The sequence below is a fragment of the Rhipicephalus microplus genome, chromosome X, assembly GCF_043290135.1.
Source record: "Rhipicephalus microplus isolate Deutch F79 chromosome X, USDA_Rmic, whole genome shotgun sequence".
NCBI lineage: Eukaryota > Metazoa > Arthropoda > Arachnida > Ixodida > Ixodidae > Rhipicephalus > Rhipicephalus microplus.
In genome coordinates this window covers 191,618,193-191,638,731 of record NC_134710.1, presented here as the reverse complement: position 1 = coordinate 191,638,731, position 20,539 = coordinate 191,618,193, and the positions used below count along the sequence as shown (strand labels likewise).

The following is a 20,539-nucleotide window of genomic DNA, read 5'->3' as shown; positions in this document are numbered from 1 at the left end:
TTGTCTTTAGAAACCCCGTGATCAGATATTTGCTACTCCAACAAGACGGCAATCTAAGCGCAGCATGTGGTGGCATGCTGCGACATTAACACCGTATTTATTAGTTCTCTTGGAATTCTACCAAAACTCGTGGCATGTATACGGTGCTACACCTGACCAGCAATCACAAGTACAACCACATTTCTTCGCACTGACTCTCGTAGTCTCCTGATTTGTTTGTAGCGTATATTACCCACCGTACCGAATGCGCTCAGTGCCTTCTGCAAAATAACGTATAAAAAAATACATGATCAAAATAACGTGAACCCAACGTCTGTGTTTGTAAATTTACTTTTCAGTAAAGTTGTTTGCTGTTTTCTGCCATCAGCTATCTAAATTTCAGTCCAATATAATAAGTTGTCGAGGAATGCAGTGATTGGTTATGGACATTTCAATAAATCAACAAGAAATTTCTCACTGTAGTATTTTCGTTTAATGCATTCACTTCATGAATTCCGTGTCTCATTTCAAACAGAGGATAAATGGGTGATCGTGGAAAACGTCTGCTGCATTGCTGTCTGCAGTAGGCAAGCTTCTCGACTTACAATGCAATTTAGAGTATAACTTCACGCTTAGCAAGCTTGCCGTGGCGAATGGCATGTGAGAGCAGACCAGGAAAGCACACTGAAAAAAGGGCTTACCACATAGGTTACTGACAGAATATTCCTTGAAGCGAAACGCTGGTGATAGCTCAAACATCACCGCAACTATCGCTTTACTATACAGCACTGAAAGAACGTGCATTAGGTTGTTGAGTTATATTGCTTAACAAAACATCTAGAACAACCAGTATAGAGCTTCATACTGTGCATGCATGTAGCAACAATAATATATGTATACGCTTAAATATTGTGAACATCTTGTGCGAAAAAAAATGCCTGCGATTCCAGCAAGGTCAGGTTCACCTGCTGTCACAAATGCCCCCTCCTCAATTTTAGATTTTCGCGATTCTGTATTTGTAGTAGAACCGAAAGCAGAGTGAGTTGAAACTTATTCATCGTGGGCAACGCACAAAATGAAGATATGTTTGTGACGCGGATCCCGTTCAAGGCTTTTAGGCCAACTGCCATTCACACCTTTTAATTCAACAACATACATACTAGGTATTCAGGCAGCTGCCTGAATCATCTCAACTGCGCTTTTAGTGACCTGGTGGCCATTTTCACTTATTTGCAGGTTCCGCACCGTGAACCTGGCCTGCAGGTTGACCCAGAGACCCATGGTTTTGCATCGAGCCTTGACCCAGACTGATAGCGAAGCCCCATCCGGCGCCACTCCTCGGCGGTCGGCGTGATTTGCTTGACTCAGCGGCCGAGGAAGTGGGAACCCGAGTGAGTGCGACACAACGGCGCCCAGATTGCAGCCTGCGGTCGAATTAATAGGGCCGCGGAGGACACCGACCGGAAGCCGGGAAGCTGCCAGATTATTGCCCGCTTCCCGTCCCTCAAGATCGCAGTCGAGTCCAAGCGCCGCCCAAGCAGCGGCTCGCGCAGGCGTCGCGCCGCACTTCTGCGACCTGTGTCGACACGGTCTGACGCGACCGCAAAGACTGCGACACCAGAGCAGTTCCGCACTTCCGCCGGTACCGCATTGGGACAACAGCTGCAATGAGGTCACGGCCTGACAAGCTGTCAATCGCCGCCAGCACTCCGGGACCGCCGGTTCGTGCTCAAGACTAACCGCTTGTCTTCGTCGTGTTGTGCCCGAAACAAACTGTTCTCTCCATTTGTAGACGTCTTCTACGCAGGAGGGCATGTCCGAGATGTTTTACCTGAAGGACTGACCAACAAACGTTTTCAGCACTACCTCTCTTGTGGCCCCCGATCCACCGTCCGCCTTCTGCTTGTGCGTAGTGTGTAATTTATGTCACCCTGCTGCAGTATTGTCGAGGGCCCAATTAGAATGGCCACGAAATACGGGAGCACCTGAATGTGATACAAGAAAACAGAGCCAAGAAACCCTAACGTTTCGGCTTTTTTTTTTTTTGTTCGCGCTTTCTTTAGTTCGCCTCGGTTGATTGAACTGGACAAACTCAGGGTAGCTTGTTCCGTTTGTCACTCTCTGTGCTGTGAGAATCACTGCACAATTAGATAACAGCTATTTCCTAAAATATGTTCTTCTATATGTGCTGAGCATCAAGAAGTGGTTTTTGCGGCTGATCCTGTGTGAAACACGTCCAGTAACTCTTTGAGCAGGTGATAGCTTCCGATACACGTCAGAGCGCCGCTAGCTCGCACGCACGTATAGAAGACCTCCAAACCCGGCATGCCCTAGACCATGGATCTGTACCTCAACGACAGTGTCTTCGGCAGCAATGGCACGGGAGCCGAAGGTGTCTCTCTTGTCAACCTCAGCTCAGAAGACATCATGACAGAGAACATGTACATTCTGCCGTGGTGGGGCCAGGCAGCCTGGACTTTGCTGTTCGGGAGCATGGTTCTCGTGGCCACAGGCGGCAACCTGATCGTTATCTGGATAGTGCTGGCACACAAACGCATGCGAACGGTCACAAACTACTTCATTGTCAATTTGAGCTTAGCGGACACGATGGTGTCAACGTTGAACGTCATTTTCAACTTTATTTACATGCTAAACGGGGACTGGCCTTTCGGAACAGCTTATTGCAAGGTCTCCAACTTCATTGCCATCGTGTCTGTGGCAGCCAGCGTGTTCACCCTAATGGCCATCTGCATTGACAGGTGAGTGAAACATCTGATGCGATACGCGTAATCAGGTCATCGCCTTACATGATAGCGGACGTGCATGAACGAACAAAAGCCTATTGAGCAGCCTTTGTTCATTCGTCGCACCGACAGCAAAGTGCCTTTTTTTGTACGTCCTTTTGATAATTCAGTGGTGTTCCTCGCCTTGTTGCTTAGCCATCCATGTTCATTTTGGTAAAAACAGGTGTTTGGAACCTATGATTGCTCAAAGCTCGAAGAACTACATTATGCGAAATGCATGTGCATTCTTGTTAAGAGTGAAGCAAGATTTCACTTATACATATATATATATATATATATATATATATATATATATATATATATATATATATATATATATATATATATATATATATATATATATATAGATAGATAGATAGATAGATATCATAGAGAATACAGACCTTTTGCCCAGCCTCTGGTAGATTCAATGAGTTTCAGCTTTTAAATCACCGAGACAGTTTTGTTTGAACCATGCGCCTGAAAGAGTACTTCTATAACCGTGAGAATCTTAGTGATGCTAAACTACTTATGCCGTCATACAAGCACTGGACCCCACAGTCACAACGCGATAAATGTCTAGATTTGTATATTTGGTATGATTTGGTAACCCATGTTAGTTACCGACAGAACAAGACGAAGGACAATAAAAACAGCGCTTGAAAAACTTCCTAACAATCAAGATGTCGTCATAAAACCCGCGGATAAGGGATGAGCGATTGTTGTTCTTAATAAGAGTGATTATATCATGGTAGCGACCAGACAACTCTCGGATACCACTTTTTATAAACCCCTCCCTAGCGATCCAACTGATAACTTTAGAACCATTTTGATAGTTCAGCTCATAAAACCACTAAAGCAGAAAAAAATTTAACGAAAAATTTGTTAGGTCTCTCATACCACTCAGTCCCGTAGCTGGTAGGCTTTACTTGCTACCAAAGATTCACAAACAAGGTAACCCAGGCCACCCGTTCGGTGTGAACACTATAACGGAAAACCTTTCACGCTATGTAGACTCCCTTATCAACGAAATTCCTGGTACTTTCCGTCATTCGTAAAGGACACCAATAGTTTTCTCCAAAATATATTAAACATTACCATTCCAGATAATTCACTCCTCGTAACCCTCGGCGTCACCTCACTTTACACAAACATACCGCACGCCGATGGGATTTCAGCAATCCTTAAAGTGTACAAAGATGGTCGTTCTGAAAATTCTGTAGATAAAGAAACCCTGGTATCGCTGCTGAAGCTTATTTCTAAACTTAATAACTTCGAATTCAATAATAGCCATTAAATTCACTTTAGCGGTACTTCTTTGAGAACTCGAATAGGCCCAAATTATGCTAATATATTTATGGGTATTTTGGAGAATGATTTTTATCTAGCACTGATATAAAGACTTCCTTTTATAAGCGATTCATTGATGATATCTTCTTGATTTGGACCAACAGGGAGAAAAGCCTCTTCAAATTTATGGATGCGTTTAATAAGTTTCAACCTTCAATCAAGCTGTCGCATAATTACTCGTCGCTCTCAGTAAACTTTCTTGACGTCACTGTGTCGACATGCTAAGGAAAATTGCTTACTAAACTATACCGCAAACCTACTGATGAAAACCCGCTTCTATATTTCAAGAGCAGTCGTGTACGACATTGCAAGACCGTGACTCCTTGCAGTCAGGCCCACCGCTTTAAATGATTGTGATCCAACCGCGAAGATTTCATTGCTAATTGCGAACAACTTAAAACTTCTTTCACAAAGCGACAATATCCGTCGGCTTTAATTGATGAAGCTATAGATAGAGCGGAAATTTTGAACGGAAAGCGTTTGGCCGGAAAACATAATAGCACCAATCTTGTACTAACGCACTCAGCCTCGGCACCAAAGGTACATTCCATATTAAAACGCCATTATAATATCCTCGTGCAAAGTGACCGTCTAAAAAGTATTTTCCCTGAACCACCTCGCGTGGTATACTCAGTCTAAGAATCCTTGGTATTTATTAACGTCATCACAAGTAAAGGAGGACAAAACAACTGGCTGTGCACCTTGCAACAAAGCACGTCGCAAAGTGTGCGCACATACGCAAATGACACAGAGAGCCATTAGCACGTTTTCAGACTTCACCCTTAACATTCCGGGTTCGTCTAATTGTGATAGTTCTAACGTTGCATATATGCTTGAATATAGCGTCTGTAAAGAACAGTGCATTGGTCACACGGAAACTTCATCTCGATTGCGCATCAATAACCATAGATGACACGCCAATAAGCTTCCTAGCCGATCATTATCAAAACACATTCGGTTACCGGGACATTGTTTTTAAAATATTCGAGCCACTATACTTGAGTCAGGTTTTCGTTCACATCACGATCGGGAGGCCCGCGAGGCTTATCTAATCTTTATGTTTAACATCGTCTTAATTGGTATTAACGAAAGCGCAGGCACATTTACGAGCGTTCCCACTAAAGACAATCAGTCATAATCTGGTCTTCCTTAGGATAGGCCGCTTCTGTTCTAATATCGTGCATGTTTCCTGTAAAGTTACTTTGATAATCAGCAATTACCTGGCATATTCATTGTACCAGACTACGTGCGTCACTGCTTTGTATCATGATTAGTGTCTGCGCTGTGTATTTTATTTTTCTTCCAACTTGTTTTTGAGCGTCTTGCTGTATTAACCTTAACGACTTTGAAGGGCGGTTGAGGGGAAGTTAAAAAAAAAAAGAACAGTCTGAAGGTAAGATCTTAGTAGTGTGTTCCGATTTACTGTTTGCGATCTCAAACTGTTTGCAGCGCAATGCTAGCACGTGGCTACGTTACTACAAAAAGTTAGGTTGAGCGTATATGTTCCATCATCTCCACCCCCGCTTTTTTTGCCTCAATGTGACGTGCAATCTAATATTACTGCCACATCACTACTGTGTAATTTCATATCAACTGTGTGTGTAATCCATCTTACTGTTCGTAATCTGAATTTACTCCCACGAGTAACGAATGCGCGTGCATGAATATATGTTGCATGGGAGTGACTGTGTTTGTTTGTCAATCTTGATATCGATAACTCCCACCAACATACACAGATCTCCTTTAGGCGTGCCTATAAGGAAACCTACCTCATTGTACGTGTTAATTTTACAAAGTCGCTGTGGCGGCTGCATTTCCGATGGAGGCGGAAATGGTGTAGCCCCGTGTACTCAGATTTGGGTGCACGTTAAAGAACCCCAGCTTGTCGAAATTTCCGGAGCCCTCCACTACGGCGTCTCTCATAATCATATGGTGGTTTTGCGACGGTAAACCCCACAAATCAATCAAAATCAATATTACAAAGTCTGGTCTACCAGTAGAAAAGTGAAAATATACAGTGCCGAACCAGCGAAAGTCTTTATTTCCTATTTCTCATTCTATCCAGGTTCGCGTGATTTGGTCTACCTATATATATATATATATATATATATATATATATATATATATATATATATATATATATATATATATATATATATATATATATATATATATATATATATATATATATATATATATATATATATATGCATTTACTAGTGGTTTGCTTCTTTTTCTTATATAATACTTACTGGTAATAGAGTAATAGAACGAGGGGCTAGCTTTACTGGGATAAACCACCTTGCTGTTTATACCCCTTTGGCAGCAGCAAAAACATGTCGGAAGTTGCACTACGCAAATCTGCTATCATATCTCGCGCAGATATTTGCGCCGGATTACGCGTAGATACATGACGCGTAGATATCATCTCTCGCGCAGATATGTATGCGCCGGATGACGCGTAGATACATCGCATTCCTCCCTCCGATGTCCGGGAAATGCGATAACTTTGTACTTGCATTTGCTATAAGTACAGCAGACGTCTATGTCACCATGAAAAAAAGAAAATCTATTCCAGGAATTGTAATATTTAAAACAAAAACTGTTTCGTCGTCAAAGCCCGAGCGTAAAAGCTTCACATTGACAAGGGTGTGTTTCCTTCCTTAAGGAGGCCCTTAAGGAGGTACTGTCGTAAGTCTGAAAAGCCTCATTCCCGAACATTCACGTTAACTTCGTCCGAAAGACGTTCCCTGAATAGCAGAGAGAGACCATATAGAGCAGTGTTGCGGTGTTGCCACTCCAGAATGAAAATTATTGCGGGATCATTCCACATTTTCGCGATCCTGAAATGGAATAGGAATGGAATGGAGACAATGCTGGGAGGGATAAAATTGGAATGGAATTAAGCACATTTTGGCCGGATTGGGATGGGAATAATATTATGTCTTTTACCGAGAATAGATCATGTTTTCGTGTATACGTGCTGTTTTTCAAACTTTGAACATTAGTAAATCAGATCCTCGAATTTCACAATAAAACAGCATCTTTGAGATGGCTTGGTTGATTAGAGGCGCAATACATTTATAAACAACGCGCCTAATACAAGTTTATCCGTTTACTGACAGTGCCCCGCTGATGTTTGTCTTTATTTTTCGCTTAATCATGGTCGAGCGCAACTACGGCGGCAGCAACGTTCATAGAACCCTATAATTGTTGGGCGGCCGCATGCCGCCCTCACCCCCCGTCTCTTTCCGAGTTGTGATATTTTGTTTTTGCCCTCGGTGGCACCCCAGCTAGTCCCCTGCCGTCTGCTGTCATCACACACCCTTCACGTTTTTGTGCTATAGCTTCTGTCACCGTCGGCCGGCTCAGACGCATGTTCGAAAAATCGCTTCATAGCCTCCGTATTCACAAACCGAACTTAAACTTATTCTTTTGACTTAAGTGAACCTTAGCCATAAGTCCGCCCTTAACGCTTTTCAAGAACTTCCCGTGCACTTATCTAGGAACTTTCCTCGTACTTTAAAAGACCGACAACTGCCCAGAACATGAAATGAGAGTAGTGTACGGAAGGAAAGACTGTCTCTCGTATAGTGACTCAAACTAACCGTGTTTTTCTCGTGAAAAGTGGACTTATATTTTTATTCCTTCATTGAAGTTCGCGAAAATATTCTGTGGCGCCACCTGCACGCGAAAACTTCAGTGCTAATATGTGCCCTGTCATGTGAGCGGAACTATCGGGAACTATCGTGTTCCCGATAGTTCCCAGTGAGACGTCGCAATGATAGTTACCATTGAGACGTCGCAATGAGCGTGCCTCGCCTAATGGTCACGACGTGGCTCTCATCTCCCATGCGTACTCCCACAGAGAGCGGGAAGGGGAGGGGGGGGGGGGTAGACGCTCACGCGTGCATGCGCTTATCTCCGGTGGGGAGAATCGTACGCCTATAGGGCCCCTGCGACACTATTTGGGCAGGTATTCTTTATCTGTTTTTCTGCTGTTGTGGAACGCGCTGATATCGTTGCACACAAGGCAACGCCGAAATCAACGCTGTTTTAATTTTAATTCACGGGACAAACAACCTTGATTTGAGACAGCGGCAACACACATCGGCTCTTTGTGTTATGGCAAGTGACGTTGTGTCATGTGACGTGACGACAAACACCGTTCGCCTATGATTGGCTTGACGCGAAAAATAGCGTTCAATATACATATGGTGGTGGCTAGGCCATACGAATTAATGCTAAAGACAGCCAGACCTGATTTATACTTTCTCAGAAAGGAATCATTCCTGTTTCTAAATGATGTTTCAGAACAACGAACACAGCACTTAGCCTGCGAACGAGGCTATGCGGCATTCCAGCAACTTAAAAGTGGAAACGCATGCCGCGTTTTTAACGAGCCAGAAATGCGACAGGCGGTGGGTGCCTGGCGTTGTCATAGAATGCGTCTTGCATGCAAGCGGAGAGAGAGTATAACAGATATTGGTAATAAATAAGTCACCATAGTGGTTGGACCTCCTATAGTCCGGAAGACCATTGGCTCTTGCTGCCATCCGAGCTTGGTCGACCAGGGCTTGTGGAAGTGACCCCGCCCAAAGCGTATGTGTGTATCTCACGCAGTGTGACTGCGGGAGCGTCTGCTACCCGACGCACGTGGTTCGTAGTAACCATGCTAACGACGCCGTCGAAAAGAGCGGTAGCGAGGTATTGTGTGAAGGCTACCATGAGGTGACATTTCCGGAATGTCGTGAGACGCGCGCTGTACTTGGAAGCAGTCTTTGACGTCAGTAGGCGAGCGAAATGCGAAAGAGAACGTTTCTCATCGTCGTCTGCTCGAGTTTTGAACTTTGAGGACTCATAATTTTACTTTCCGTGCACCAATCTCTATTGTTCTTGTTGCATTCGTCTCAGTAATCATCGCTACACGCGTTGCGATGCTAAATAAGGCAGTCTCAAAAGTGTCGCCGGGCCCCTTTAAGCTTTCACCGGAATGATTCTGTTGTAGTTGCCGGGTGCACGAAAGTCACTCCTATCGCTGCACAGTCTCCGTTTGCGAAAAGGGCGTGCTTTTCAGATACAGCGAAATAACAATTTAGACGCTTATTCGCGTTCACGGGTACATGTGAATACGTTTTGTGCGTCATTTGTGCGTGAGAAACGCGGGGCACGTTTCGATCTGTTTGCAGTTCTTCCCATGACCTTCCAATTTGTTGCTATTGCGTTCATTGCTTCGCCTTTGTGGCCAATCAGATTTTTTTTATTTCTGTAACTTCGCTTGGCTCCTACGACTCAGCACATATCGCTGCAGTGGCACAGGCAAGGAGGGGGGGGGGGGTGAAACCTCTTTCCCGAAATTTTTCGTGCAATCCCCCCCCCCCTTTCACCATTCGTCCACCTTTTTTGCTTGTTGCTTCACACTGACAAGATTTGAAAACTAGGCGGTGCTACTATCACAAATATTTCCTGGCCGCTTTTACGGTGAATATATATTGTCTGCATACGCAAGAACGTGTCGCGGTTAAGCCTTTGGCACTCTGTGAGATTTTAGGCAGGAATTTCGGCCACGGGTATTTTAAATTGGCTCAGCGATGGCATTAATGCTGCAGTGGAGGTCATAGTTGTACCCGCCGGAACAGATGTTGCGGGAGTCTATCACAATACAATAATTTTCACTACCCAGAGGTTCATTTTAAATATAAAAGCTAGACACAGTTCCAAGGTCTGATAGGTCACGTTCAAGCATATTACATTACAACTCTTCAAACGTGTGCTAAAATATATTCAAGCCGGATACTTACATTTCTATTGAACCTTCGTACGTTCTACTAACATCTAAACACACATACACACACGCACGCGCGAACACCCCCCCCCCCCCACACACACACACACACTCACACGCACGCGAGACAGTAAATTCGGCTCATCCACCAAACTACGCTTGTATGCGAGTGTACAATGTATTGATACATATCTTTACTGTGCCCTAACTGCTAAGAGCACTCCGAAGTGTTACCTAGGGAGAATTTGCAACTCCGGCAAACGTGCAGGCCAATCACAACCTTAGAATTGCCTACTGAAATACTCATTATGTAAGTTAAGCGGATAAATGAAAATATAACGGACATAAACCTTAGCTGTATAATGAGAAATGTAGTGTGGGCAGCTGTAGTGAGCACAAGTTTCATTGTTCAGCAGCGTGGCGAACAGCGCAAGAATAGGAAACATCAAGTTGAAAAAATTTATGACGAATTAAAAAATATTTATATCCCTGCACATTGACACCACTAGAAGGAAACAACGAGTGATTTCTGCAACTAGCGCCATAACGCAGAACAAGAAATGCACAGAATGAAAAAACGTGGGTGGAAGTATACATGTTATCATGTAATATTAAGAACAATATACACAGTAACCATAATTTCTTAGAAGAAATTAAATAAGCTCTGTGCAAGCAATCTTTAACGCAGCTGACACATGACACAGCAGAATACTGTTAATTATCTTTTTCAATTGACCCAAAGATTATTCCGTGCTTTATATGTCGTATTATATGCCACATATGTTACTCAAATTTTACGAGGGTTGTTGCATTGGGTTGTTGCATTGGGTTGTTGCATTGCCGTTCACACTTTTTTTATCTGCAAACCACGTCTGCAAGTGAAAGGTGCCACCAAAAATCAAGGGGTAGGCAATGGGAGAAAACAGGATCACTCTGGCACGATATGAAATTAATTTTCATCAATACATCTCAATCAGTTGAACTTGCGCCCTTGCAGCTGGACGAAAAGTACAGCATAGTGATTTTACCCGAATTGTCTTTTTTACTACCTCCACGATGGTCCAGTGGTTATCGCGCTCCATTCCTAACCCGCAGTTGCGGAATCAAATTCTTGTCGTGTTTTCAATGTAGGCGAAAATGCTCGAGGCCCATGCATTTTCATTTAGGTGCCTGTTAGAGTCCCAAAGTTGTAAAATTTTCGGAATGCCCCACTACGGCATCACTCATAATCATATTGCGGCTCTCATAATCGTCTCTCATAATCACCTTGTCGCCTACAGAAGATCACCGTGTCTATTATGAAGATCAGTTTTTTTCTGTTTAATTAATTTTGTGCTTGCGCTGATGAGTCCATCTTTGCAGCGCTTGACTTCCCTTTGAGTGCTTCTAGAAAATTTGTCTTGTATAGAGCAGCGGTCTTGTGGTAGTCACATTCGTTGTAGCTTCTGAAATTTTCGAGCGCGTTCTTCCGACGTGTGAACAGAGAGAGGACCAAGCTTGCACTAAAAACTAGAAGAGTCCACCTGCGCGAACTTTTTTTTTTTTCAAGAAAGCACAGGTGTTTTGCTCCCTCCTGATATTTGGAATACACCAGCAGCCAGAAAAAGATTTCTTGCCAGTGACGTTGAAACTTCTGTTTGCGCTTACTAACTAAGATAAAGCTGTAGTTAGTGCCTGGTTTTCATGTCGTCATTATCAAACGTCGTCTAGTCTCGTCGTGCTGCAACTCCTAGCGTCATGGCCCGTTAAACGCGTAAAGACCAATGTCGTTGTCAGGATTCGTGGTTTCTGTGCATGCATCATGCTCTGCTCTGTTTTCAGGAGTTATTTCGGCACACGAGTCGTATTCAGGCAGTGTAGAACTACAGCTGGGGATCGTTTCTTTGGATGCTGTAGATTTTTTCCAGTTGTAGAGCTTGCACTGGGAGCAGCATTGCCTTCCGAAAAATAATCATCAAGCTTTACCTTACGGCGTTTCGGCGTGACTATCGAGTATCATAAGTGGGCGCTCCTTGACACAGAACACGAACTACCCAGCAATACGTGTAGGCAGCGTATTTCAAGGGGATGACTTCGCATTGCTAGGAACCAACGCGCTCAGAAAAGTTCGGGCAGTAACACTGATGTCTGGATGACGTCACGGCAAGGATGCTTCGGTGACTGCAGTGGCTATAGCCGTGGCGCGCCTATAGATAACATGCGCTCTCATCGTGCGCTGTTTCGCTGTTTGCGATCGCTTTTCGCTTGACTGGAGCTTCAGATGAATGCCGAAAACAGCACCGACAATTCTCCTAGTTGTATAAAACGACAAAAAACTTTTCTTCAGTACAATTGCTAACGCTTACCGTGCTCCACCATACACACTTTGTGTTGTCGCGCGGCTAAACTCGAGGATGGGTTCGATTCTCGGCTGCGGCTGCCGCATTCCGGCGTTAGTTAAGAGCAAGAATATGTTTCTGCTTAAATACAAAGCTGTTCTACAGCATGTCTCGTATTTCATTCGTGGTATTTACACATAAGACAGCATATTTACATTAATAGGTTGCTGTCTTCACGAGTGATTCCTTTCAAAGATATGATGTTTTCACTTCCAAAAGTTTTGTATAGGACACATGCACCTGTCTGGTCGAGGACAGTTTTTTTTTTCTGCCTGTGTACCGAGCTCTACGCACCGTAGAGAAACTCATGCGGTATCGAGGCTCACAAAGTATCTCTAAAGAGCTTGGCCGAAAAGGCCACCGCAGCTGTTGTATTTGTTTTTATTATGTACTTACTTACTCATCATGTAGTTTCAGACTTTCGTCGCAGTAATTTTGGTGCTTCACCTTACTAAAGAACGAGTTGAGGGTAAATGCAGAAGCCAGTACTTAAAGTGCAGCATCGTACCAACGGCGCTGTTGCACTCGTAAGTATACCTGTGTAGATAGACCACTCGTAAATTATTTTCCTTCGATTCGATTACACCTGAGCTTCATTAACTTGTATGTGGGTATGACGTACGAGACCAGACACTGACTAATTGAGGCGAAGACCGTTTAATTAACACGTCAACTACGTCGCTGAGAGCACCATCAAAACCGTTCACAACGCTCATTTAGAATTTCAATCGCTTGCTTTGCAAATGGCGCGACGTTTGATCGGACCAGCAGTTCATACAAATTGGAATATACAGCCACATAATTCTGGGTAGAAGATGTAGAAAAATACTCCCCATCGTCCTCTTTGCTTGGCGATGTGAATACGGATAGAGGGGTGTACTCATAAGCTTTTTTCAGGGGGGGGGGGGGGGGGTCACACCAACCTGAGTAGGGGGAGGGGGCACTGGCATCAGCTTAGCCCTGAGACGTCACTGTAAGGGATGGTTAGAGCAGATTGTGCACGTGCATATTAATGTCATGATACCCCCTCTCTCTCGGTCTGTCTGGCCGAGAGAGAGAGGGGGGTATCATTTCTATGATAACCTTCACGACAAGGGAGACATTGCATACTTGCGCACCCGCAAACACAAAGCTCTCCTCACCCCATCCATGCTTGCGAGGCGCGCTTGACGAGCAGTGCGGCCCTGTGCTCCGTTTTGGGTGCAAAGGCACAAGGTACCCGAGTAGTGGTGCACTGTTTTATCTAATACCAGCAAATCTAGGCATTTTGTTCCGCATGAGCCAAATTTTAGTTTTATTTATTTCTCGACCACTCGAGACGCCAGGCGAAACTGGTTAGTCTTCTTGAACACCACTTTTGTCATCATTAAAATATGCTATGCCATCAGTTTAGCATTGCAAAATTTAAGTTTAAATGATTAAATTATCATCATTCGTTTAAATAAGCTGACCATGCAACTATTACATGTAGCGGGAGAACTGCTCATATGGTAATTAGTAGGGTAGTTTTACTGCATGAAATATGCCACTAAGCTACCTACCCTCGACCTTTGGAACGTTTTTAGGTAATTTTGCAGTTCTTAATGCATCTAATGTGGTCATATTTATGGGGTCATTCATTGTTAACTCAGCAGAGCTATCAATATGAATTTCCTACTTGAGGAATTGAAGGAATGGAAATGAACGTCCCCACCTTTCCTCGAGAGGAAATGGGCCATATTTTTTTTTTCATTCCGAAGAATTGAAAGAAATTGAATCGCGGCAAATCTTTATTCTCCAGAATGAAATTGCAATGGAATGAAGGCGCCCATTTCACGCCACTGCTCTATGGCGATATGAAATGTGTGCTGCTCAATCGTGTTCATTTGCCTGTGTAGTTGCGAAATACCCTATTTGTTGACTTTTGAGCACAGTTCGCCCAGCACTGCACCTCACTCGAATGTTTCTCCTCTTTTTTACCAATTTGCAGGTTGTCATAGGCTTCTGACAGGCAGTGCGCAGCTTTTTTTATACTAGACATATTTTCTACAGATTTCACATTTAGTCATTCGAAGAAATACCGCAGTCGGTGTCATTGGTTGCGAGCGAAAGCTCAGCGTTGTTCGGAAGAGAAAATCCGATATAACCAAACAAAGAAATAATAAAAAATCACTTTGAGTGGAAATTGAACGCAGCACTTCTGCGTGGCAAACAGTTTTGCCACAGAGCGGCATCCATGCTCCAAATTGTTCTGTGAGAGAGGAAAAACATTTGTTATATAAATGCTTGTCAATGATGGTGGGAGCGTCCCTTTTTTCAAGAACCCTCTGGGTTGGACCACCCGCCGGGCTCGAGCGATGAGTGGACGCTGGTCGAGCAAGTCTGACTGGAAAATCGCAGCCTACCCCCCTCCCTCTCCCCCCCCAAAAAAAAATACATGATTGTAGTGCCATAAGTGTAATTAACACATGTAATATTGCATGGCAGAAGCGTGAAATCTCCCCAGGTGTCAAACGTATGAACTGCGCAATGAGAGATTGGCCCACCAAATAACAATGTAAGCAGTCATAATTATTAGTTATTACCAACAACAGCATCAAAAACGCGTAGGTGCATGGTGTTGACCTGTGAATGCTTAGTGGGTACCTGGCCAACTCGCAAAAGGATGAATAATTTTTTTAGCGGGCACTTCGCAACTGTACTTGCAGTAGGCATTCTAATACAGTTCGCATACAGGTTCTTAGAGGAAAAGGGAAGAAATAAGCGTGGCATTTTTACTGTCTTTCTTTTGGAGGACACCTCTACAATACAACTGTGGTGGCTGCATTTCCGATGGAGGCGGAAATGTTGTAGGCCCGTGTACTCAGATTTGGGTGCACGTTAAAGAACCCCAGGTGGTCAAAATTTCCGGAGCCCTCCACTACGGCGTCTCTCATAATCAAATAGTGGTTTTGAGACGTTAAACCCCACAAATCAATCAATAAACCTCAATAAAAGTTTATAAAAAAAATAAAAGTTTATCCAATCCAATCCAATCAATAAACCTCTACAATACAACGGGGCGGATGGGGGAATGGGAGTGGAAAAGATAGGAAGGAAAAGGTCAGAGAAGGGTAAAATGAGAAGCATTTGATCTGCCTCTTGTACGCACGCAAGAACACGCAGTCGACCGAGACGCACGCGCAGTCGACCGAGGCGACCACCGAGAAAGCCGGGGGTACAGTGATGTGCACGTTTTAACACTGGCAAGAAGAAGAAAGGGGCTTTCCAAACTCACGATATAAGTCCCGTTGGCCCCGTTGGTAGCACCGCTTCAAAGGGCTAATCAATTGCTATGATGGCATCGAAGGCGAGCAGAGCTGCCGCTCATGAACCATGCACTGGCGAATCCACTGGGACAATCGCAAGAACAGCACGATTTGCCGCAGCAAGTCCGGCTAACAACGTGTCCTTCGGGCCGACGGCAGAGGCCGCTGGGTCAAAAGAGAAGGTGATGTGGTCGTCAAGACGACACGTACACTCTGTGTGGCCTGCCGGGTGGTTCCTGAGGTCGTGCCGCCGGCACCGGCGAGCGCGTCCCAGAACGAGCGGCCCTTCAGTAATGCTGCACTGCCCGCTTGTCATAGGTTTTTACTGCGGTTCTGGCCTGCTTCAATGCTTGGTGGCGCATCGCGGGGCCGTCCGCAGAGGAAATGATGACGGCGGCCTTGCGCTGAATCTGCCAGGAAGGACAGCGCAGCTCGTCCGCTTGGTGTTTTGGAGCATGGGCATGGAGGTATCGTGAATCACAATCCCTTGGGGTGCCTGCGGCCGCAACGGAGGCAGCGTTTGTCCCACGAGCAGGTCGCCATGGCATAGGTGAAGCAAACGCAGGGGAGGCACTGAAGAGACCACGACTGACGAAGACGATCGGCTTGTTGAGTTTGAATGGGGGCACCTCCATGGTGCCCTCAAAGGTGACCATGAGACACTTGCCTCAGCGGACACAGGAGATGACGGGGACAGCAGAAGCCAGCTTGGTCGTTATGTCGTCCATGTCGAGGTCCGCGTCGATGCCTAAATGGTGCCCACGCGGGTGCTATCTATGAGTAGTTCGCCCCTCAAGTGGATTTGGAGAAGGCGAATTTAGAGATTCAGAGACGTTCCGTTCCTTCCCTTGCGGCACGGCTTGATAGTCTACTGAGAACTGAAGCCAGGCAAACGATTGAAAAGGCCACAGGAACAGGGTCCGGTTACGCTATAGCGTTCTGTACTTGAAAGCGAAGCTCAAGCTTTTTTCAGTATTTTGATCCTCAAGTTGAAACCATCACGCGTCATCGATGCAGTGTAGAAGTTTAAATGCCTATATGTTCAAAAGCAACAGTAATGTGGATAGAAAAGACTAAGGAATAGGCACAACCAAGTATTATTATGAGAGAAGGATCACTTTAAAACTGCCCAGGTAATAATGATCTCTACACGTTTGCTTGCTGTCATGTGTTCGTGCGAGTGATACACATGAGCAATACGTAGACGCTGGATTTATTTTATTTTTGTGTTCCTTGGGAGCCACTGATGATGTTTCACTCCATGAGACCTGGATCAATTCACGGGGCTTCTTTTACAGTCTCGTATATTTGAAGCAGGATATGCAGGAAGAATAGCTTCTAGAAGTTGAGGCTTAAAACCATGACGTCAACCGTAGACCGCAGTTGAACCAGACAACGCATTCGAAGCGTTCAGTGATGTTGCTTTATCTGTTTCCCGCAGACTGACACAAGGGTGTCACGTATTCTGCTGATGGGTAAGTGCATTGCTAAAAATAAATCAGTTCACATTACTGCCTAGATGCACTTGTCCCGTTGTGAAGTGCTCACGCGATCCTTACGGGATCATCGCGTAAACAATTTCGGATGGGCAAGATGCAGAGGAGAATGATGACGGCTGGCTGATGTAGTCTTGCAAGAGATGCCGACATTTTCCTAGCTGAAAGCCCCCTTTCAGTTAGCTTTACGAAAGTCCGTCATTTCACCGAATCGTAGCACAGACGGGTGAACAAGGCGATGTAGGTATTAAGGTGGAGCTGGTCTCAAGCCGACAGTTTGTCAGCTGTACCACAGCCATGCCGCGATACAACACCCCGAAAAGAGTATGTCAATCGAAGGCTACATTCACTCACGAATTTCCAAAGGATCTGCCCCGCCTCTCTCCCGAATGTCCCGAGTCCACACGGAAACACCATGTTATTCACCCTGGCTTGAGGTCAACAACGCCTAGGCTTTGCTTTGCATCAGACAACCACTGGCGGTCTGTGTGAAGTAGGGTATACTCTAGAGAATATACTGCTCCATGTCGTCGTAAGCCTTCCGAATTCTGCCTAATGGCTAGATGGTGAGACTTTCCTTTCATCACGCAAGACTGGTGAGATGATGTTCATAGAGAATAAATCATATTCGACTTGGCTTGCTTGAGAGTACAATAATGGTACCTAGAGGTATACTGTACCATGCTTTCTAATGCATCCTCAGCAAATTTGTTGGGTGCATCACTACTCGCTAGTCCTACAAGTGATAGAAACATTTGGAATACTAAAATGAATCATGCGAGGTGTAGTTCCTCAAAGTATAAGTGCCTTCATGGGTATTTTTCTCTAACAAATTATTGCTTTTTTATTACTGCAACTTTCTGCACCCTCTACAAGACCTTATTTCTGTAAGAATGCTTTGGTGTAATATTTATTCGTACGCTGTCGACAAGACGATGCAGTAAGGTCCTAAATCTCAAGAAGCTTTTATAAGATGAAATTGCAAACGCTGAAGTGCTTGACCCACGCTTCATATTGACTGAAGCATCCATCTCAATGGCATAGGCGTGTTCCGTTTTCTGCTTTTTACTTATGACGGAAATCTTGGCTATTTCTTCTATTGCTAATGATAAATGGCTAGCCAGCATCTCCTAGTTTCTGACGCGGATCCAAACGTCAATTTCTTCTAGATTCCATGGGTAATTTTTTTTGTTTCAACATGATAACCAATATACTTTATTTAGGACTGAGTGATCTGACAAATTGAACTCTTCTACTTTGTTGAGAGCTTTCCTTGTTACGTTGCCCAATTTCGTGAAGTCGAAATGTGCGTGGTAGAAGGAGTAAAATATGCACCATTTTCACACTTCGTTTAATTCTTCACAATTATTGGTTGTACATGGTTGAATGAATGGAACATGAAGACACTGATGCTGCAGTGTTTCGACTTTACCAAAGTGTAGTTCGATAGAGTATCAACTCGCCAGCCATCAATGAGAAGCCCGGAATACTGGGCTGTTATCATCGCCTCTATGGCAAAATTATTATCCCCGTAGACATCACCTTCAATTCGGTGGCATATACCTTAACGAGATTGCTGTTATTCAGGACGTATTGATGACAGTCAGTTATGCACGGTGCACAATAGATCGCCTTTGCCCCCTTAATACTTGATGGGAACGTAGCTTAGAGAGGCCCGGCAAAAGTTTTTCATCATGATCAGAAGACGTTGCCGATCGGCAATTCCTGAGCTAGCATGCCAGCCAACCATTGTAACATTGTAGAGCAGCATGGTTCGAAATACATAATTAATTATCAAAGTCAGCTATAAATCATTCCCTCTCCTTGCGACCAATAATGTAGTAAATTCAAATTACTGCGCGATAAGCCGAAAGCCCACGGCTATTGGCTGATTTCAGCATCGTGAGCGGCTTAGTTACCGTGACCGCTGCTAGATGCCACCACGTGTCCACGCTAAATATAAGTCACGTGATTGAAGAAAAAAAGAGAGAAAAACGAAATACTGAAGGTACGCTGACGTCTAGATGCATCTCCTGGCGCCCTTGTCATGCCCCTCCATGCTTTTCGTCCTCACTAACACGATAAAAGATAGAAAATGCTTGAAGTGTGTGACAAATATTCGTAACTCTCCTCGTACGTGGAGGATTCTCAAATTATTTGCAGCATTTTATTCGTAAGCGAATTATAATTAGCTCTTTTAATAAAATCATTCCATGGTTATATGAAGAATGGTTGCAGGTCCCTTATAAGCATATCTTTCTGCTGCCAGAAATCTCCGGTTGCGGCATCAAAAACACAAGCATATCTTTTTGATGGCAGAAATTTTGGTTGAGATGTCTTAAACTAGCGGCACTTAATCATCCGACAATGCAGTCGATATTTGCTTCATTGAATCTGCATTTGCATGGACAAAGAAAAACGCTGAAGGGACAAACATTTGGGAACATTGTTATTGGGCTTGCCTAGAAAAGTATCAAAAAGTCAGTTCAGCCACGAGAAGATGCTTGGTAAGCTGAAAAATACGCACGAATAAAATATCGATCCAATGCGGCACCGCATTTTTGTTTTTGATTCAACTCGCAATGACTTCCAGAAATTTGACGAAGTCTGGTCAAGGCTACTCAAATATTCTTTGGGACAGATTAGGGATATAGTTCTGCATGGAGTCTTATTGCGAATTCAGCAGCTTGCAAAACCTCTTACTAAGTCACAAAGGTCCAAATTCGAACAAAAATAAAGTGCTCTGAAATCCATGGAGTCCCCCAGGCGTACACTAGCGCTAATATTTTACCATGCGCTAAATTTGTATAATATAAACATTTACCTTGAAGTTTATGTTCTACTAGAAGAACATAACGAATATGTAGTTTTTCACAAATCTTTATCGGTCAAATTTAAGACAGCGTTTCCGTTTGGTCTTCGTTCAAGCCGTTTGAGATTATCGAAATGAATCTTAAAGCGACTATACAGATGTGGAGGACCAGATTTTGCATGAAGTCATGCTGTATCGAAAGCTGTATGTACAACTGCTTAGTTTGTGTATAGCTAACCAAAGCAGGATAATTGCCCCGCCGCGGTGGTGTAATGGCTAAGGCACTCGGCTGCTGACCCGCAGGTCGCGGGTTTGTATCCCGGCTTCGGCGGCTGCATTTCGGATGGAGGCGGAAATGTTGTAGACCCATGTGCTCAGATTTGGGTTCACAATAAAGAACCCCAGGTGGTCGAAATTTCCGGAGCCCTCCATTACGGCGTCTCTGATAATCACATGGTGGTTTTGGGACGTTAAACCCCACATATCAATCAATCAATCAAATCAAAGGAGGATAATTGACTACGTAGAATAATAAGAATGCTATAACACAATATTCAACTTTTCTCTTGTGCAACAAGCCGACAATACTTTGAGACCTTCCCGCAAAGCGCTAATGCAATTAAAGTGCATGGATTCTAATTACTAAAACCATCAGTCGCAGACATCCAC

The 20,539-nt window shown here is 44.2% G+C and overlaps 1 protein-coding gene across 1 annotated transcript in view; it reads left to right on the top strand.

Annotated features, from left to right (window-relative positions):
- The window catches only part of LOC119177337 (tachykinin-like peptides receptor 99D), a 479,365-nt gene that overhangs the window by 366,818 nt on the left and 92,008 nt on the right, over positions 1 to 20,539 (top strand). The window contains exon 4 of the mRNA XM_037428811.2: positions 1,216 to 2,738. Within this exon, the coding sequence (XP_037284708.2) occupies positions 2,317 to 2,738 (422 nt within the window). The 5' untranslated portion in view covers positions 1,216 to 2,316. The remainder of the gene's footprint in view (positions 1 to 1,215; positions 2,739 to 20,539) is intronic.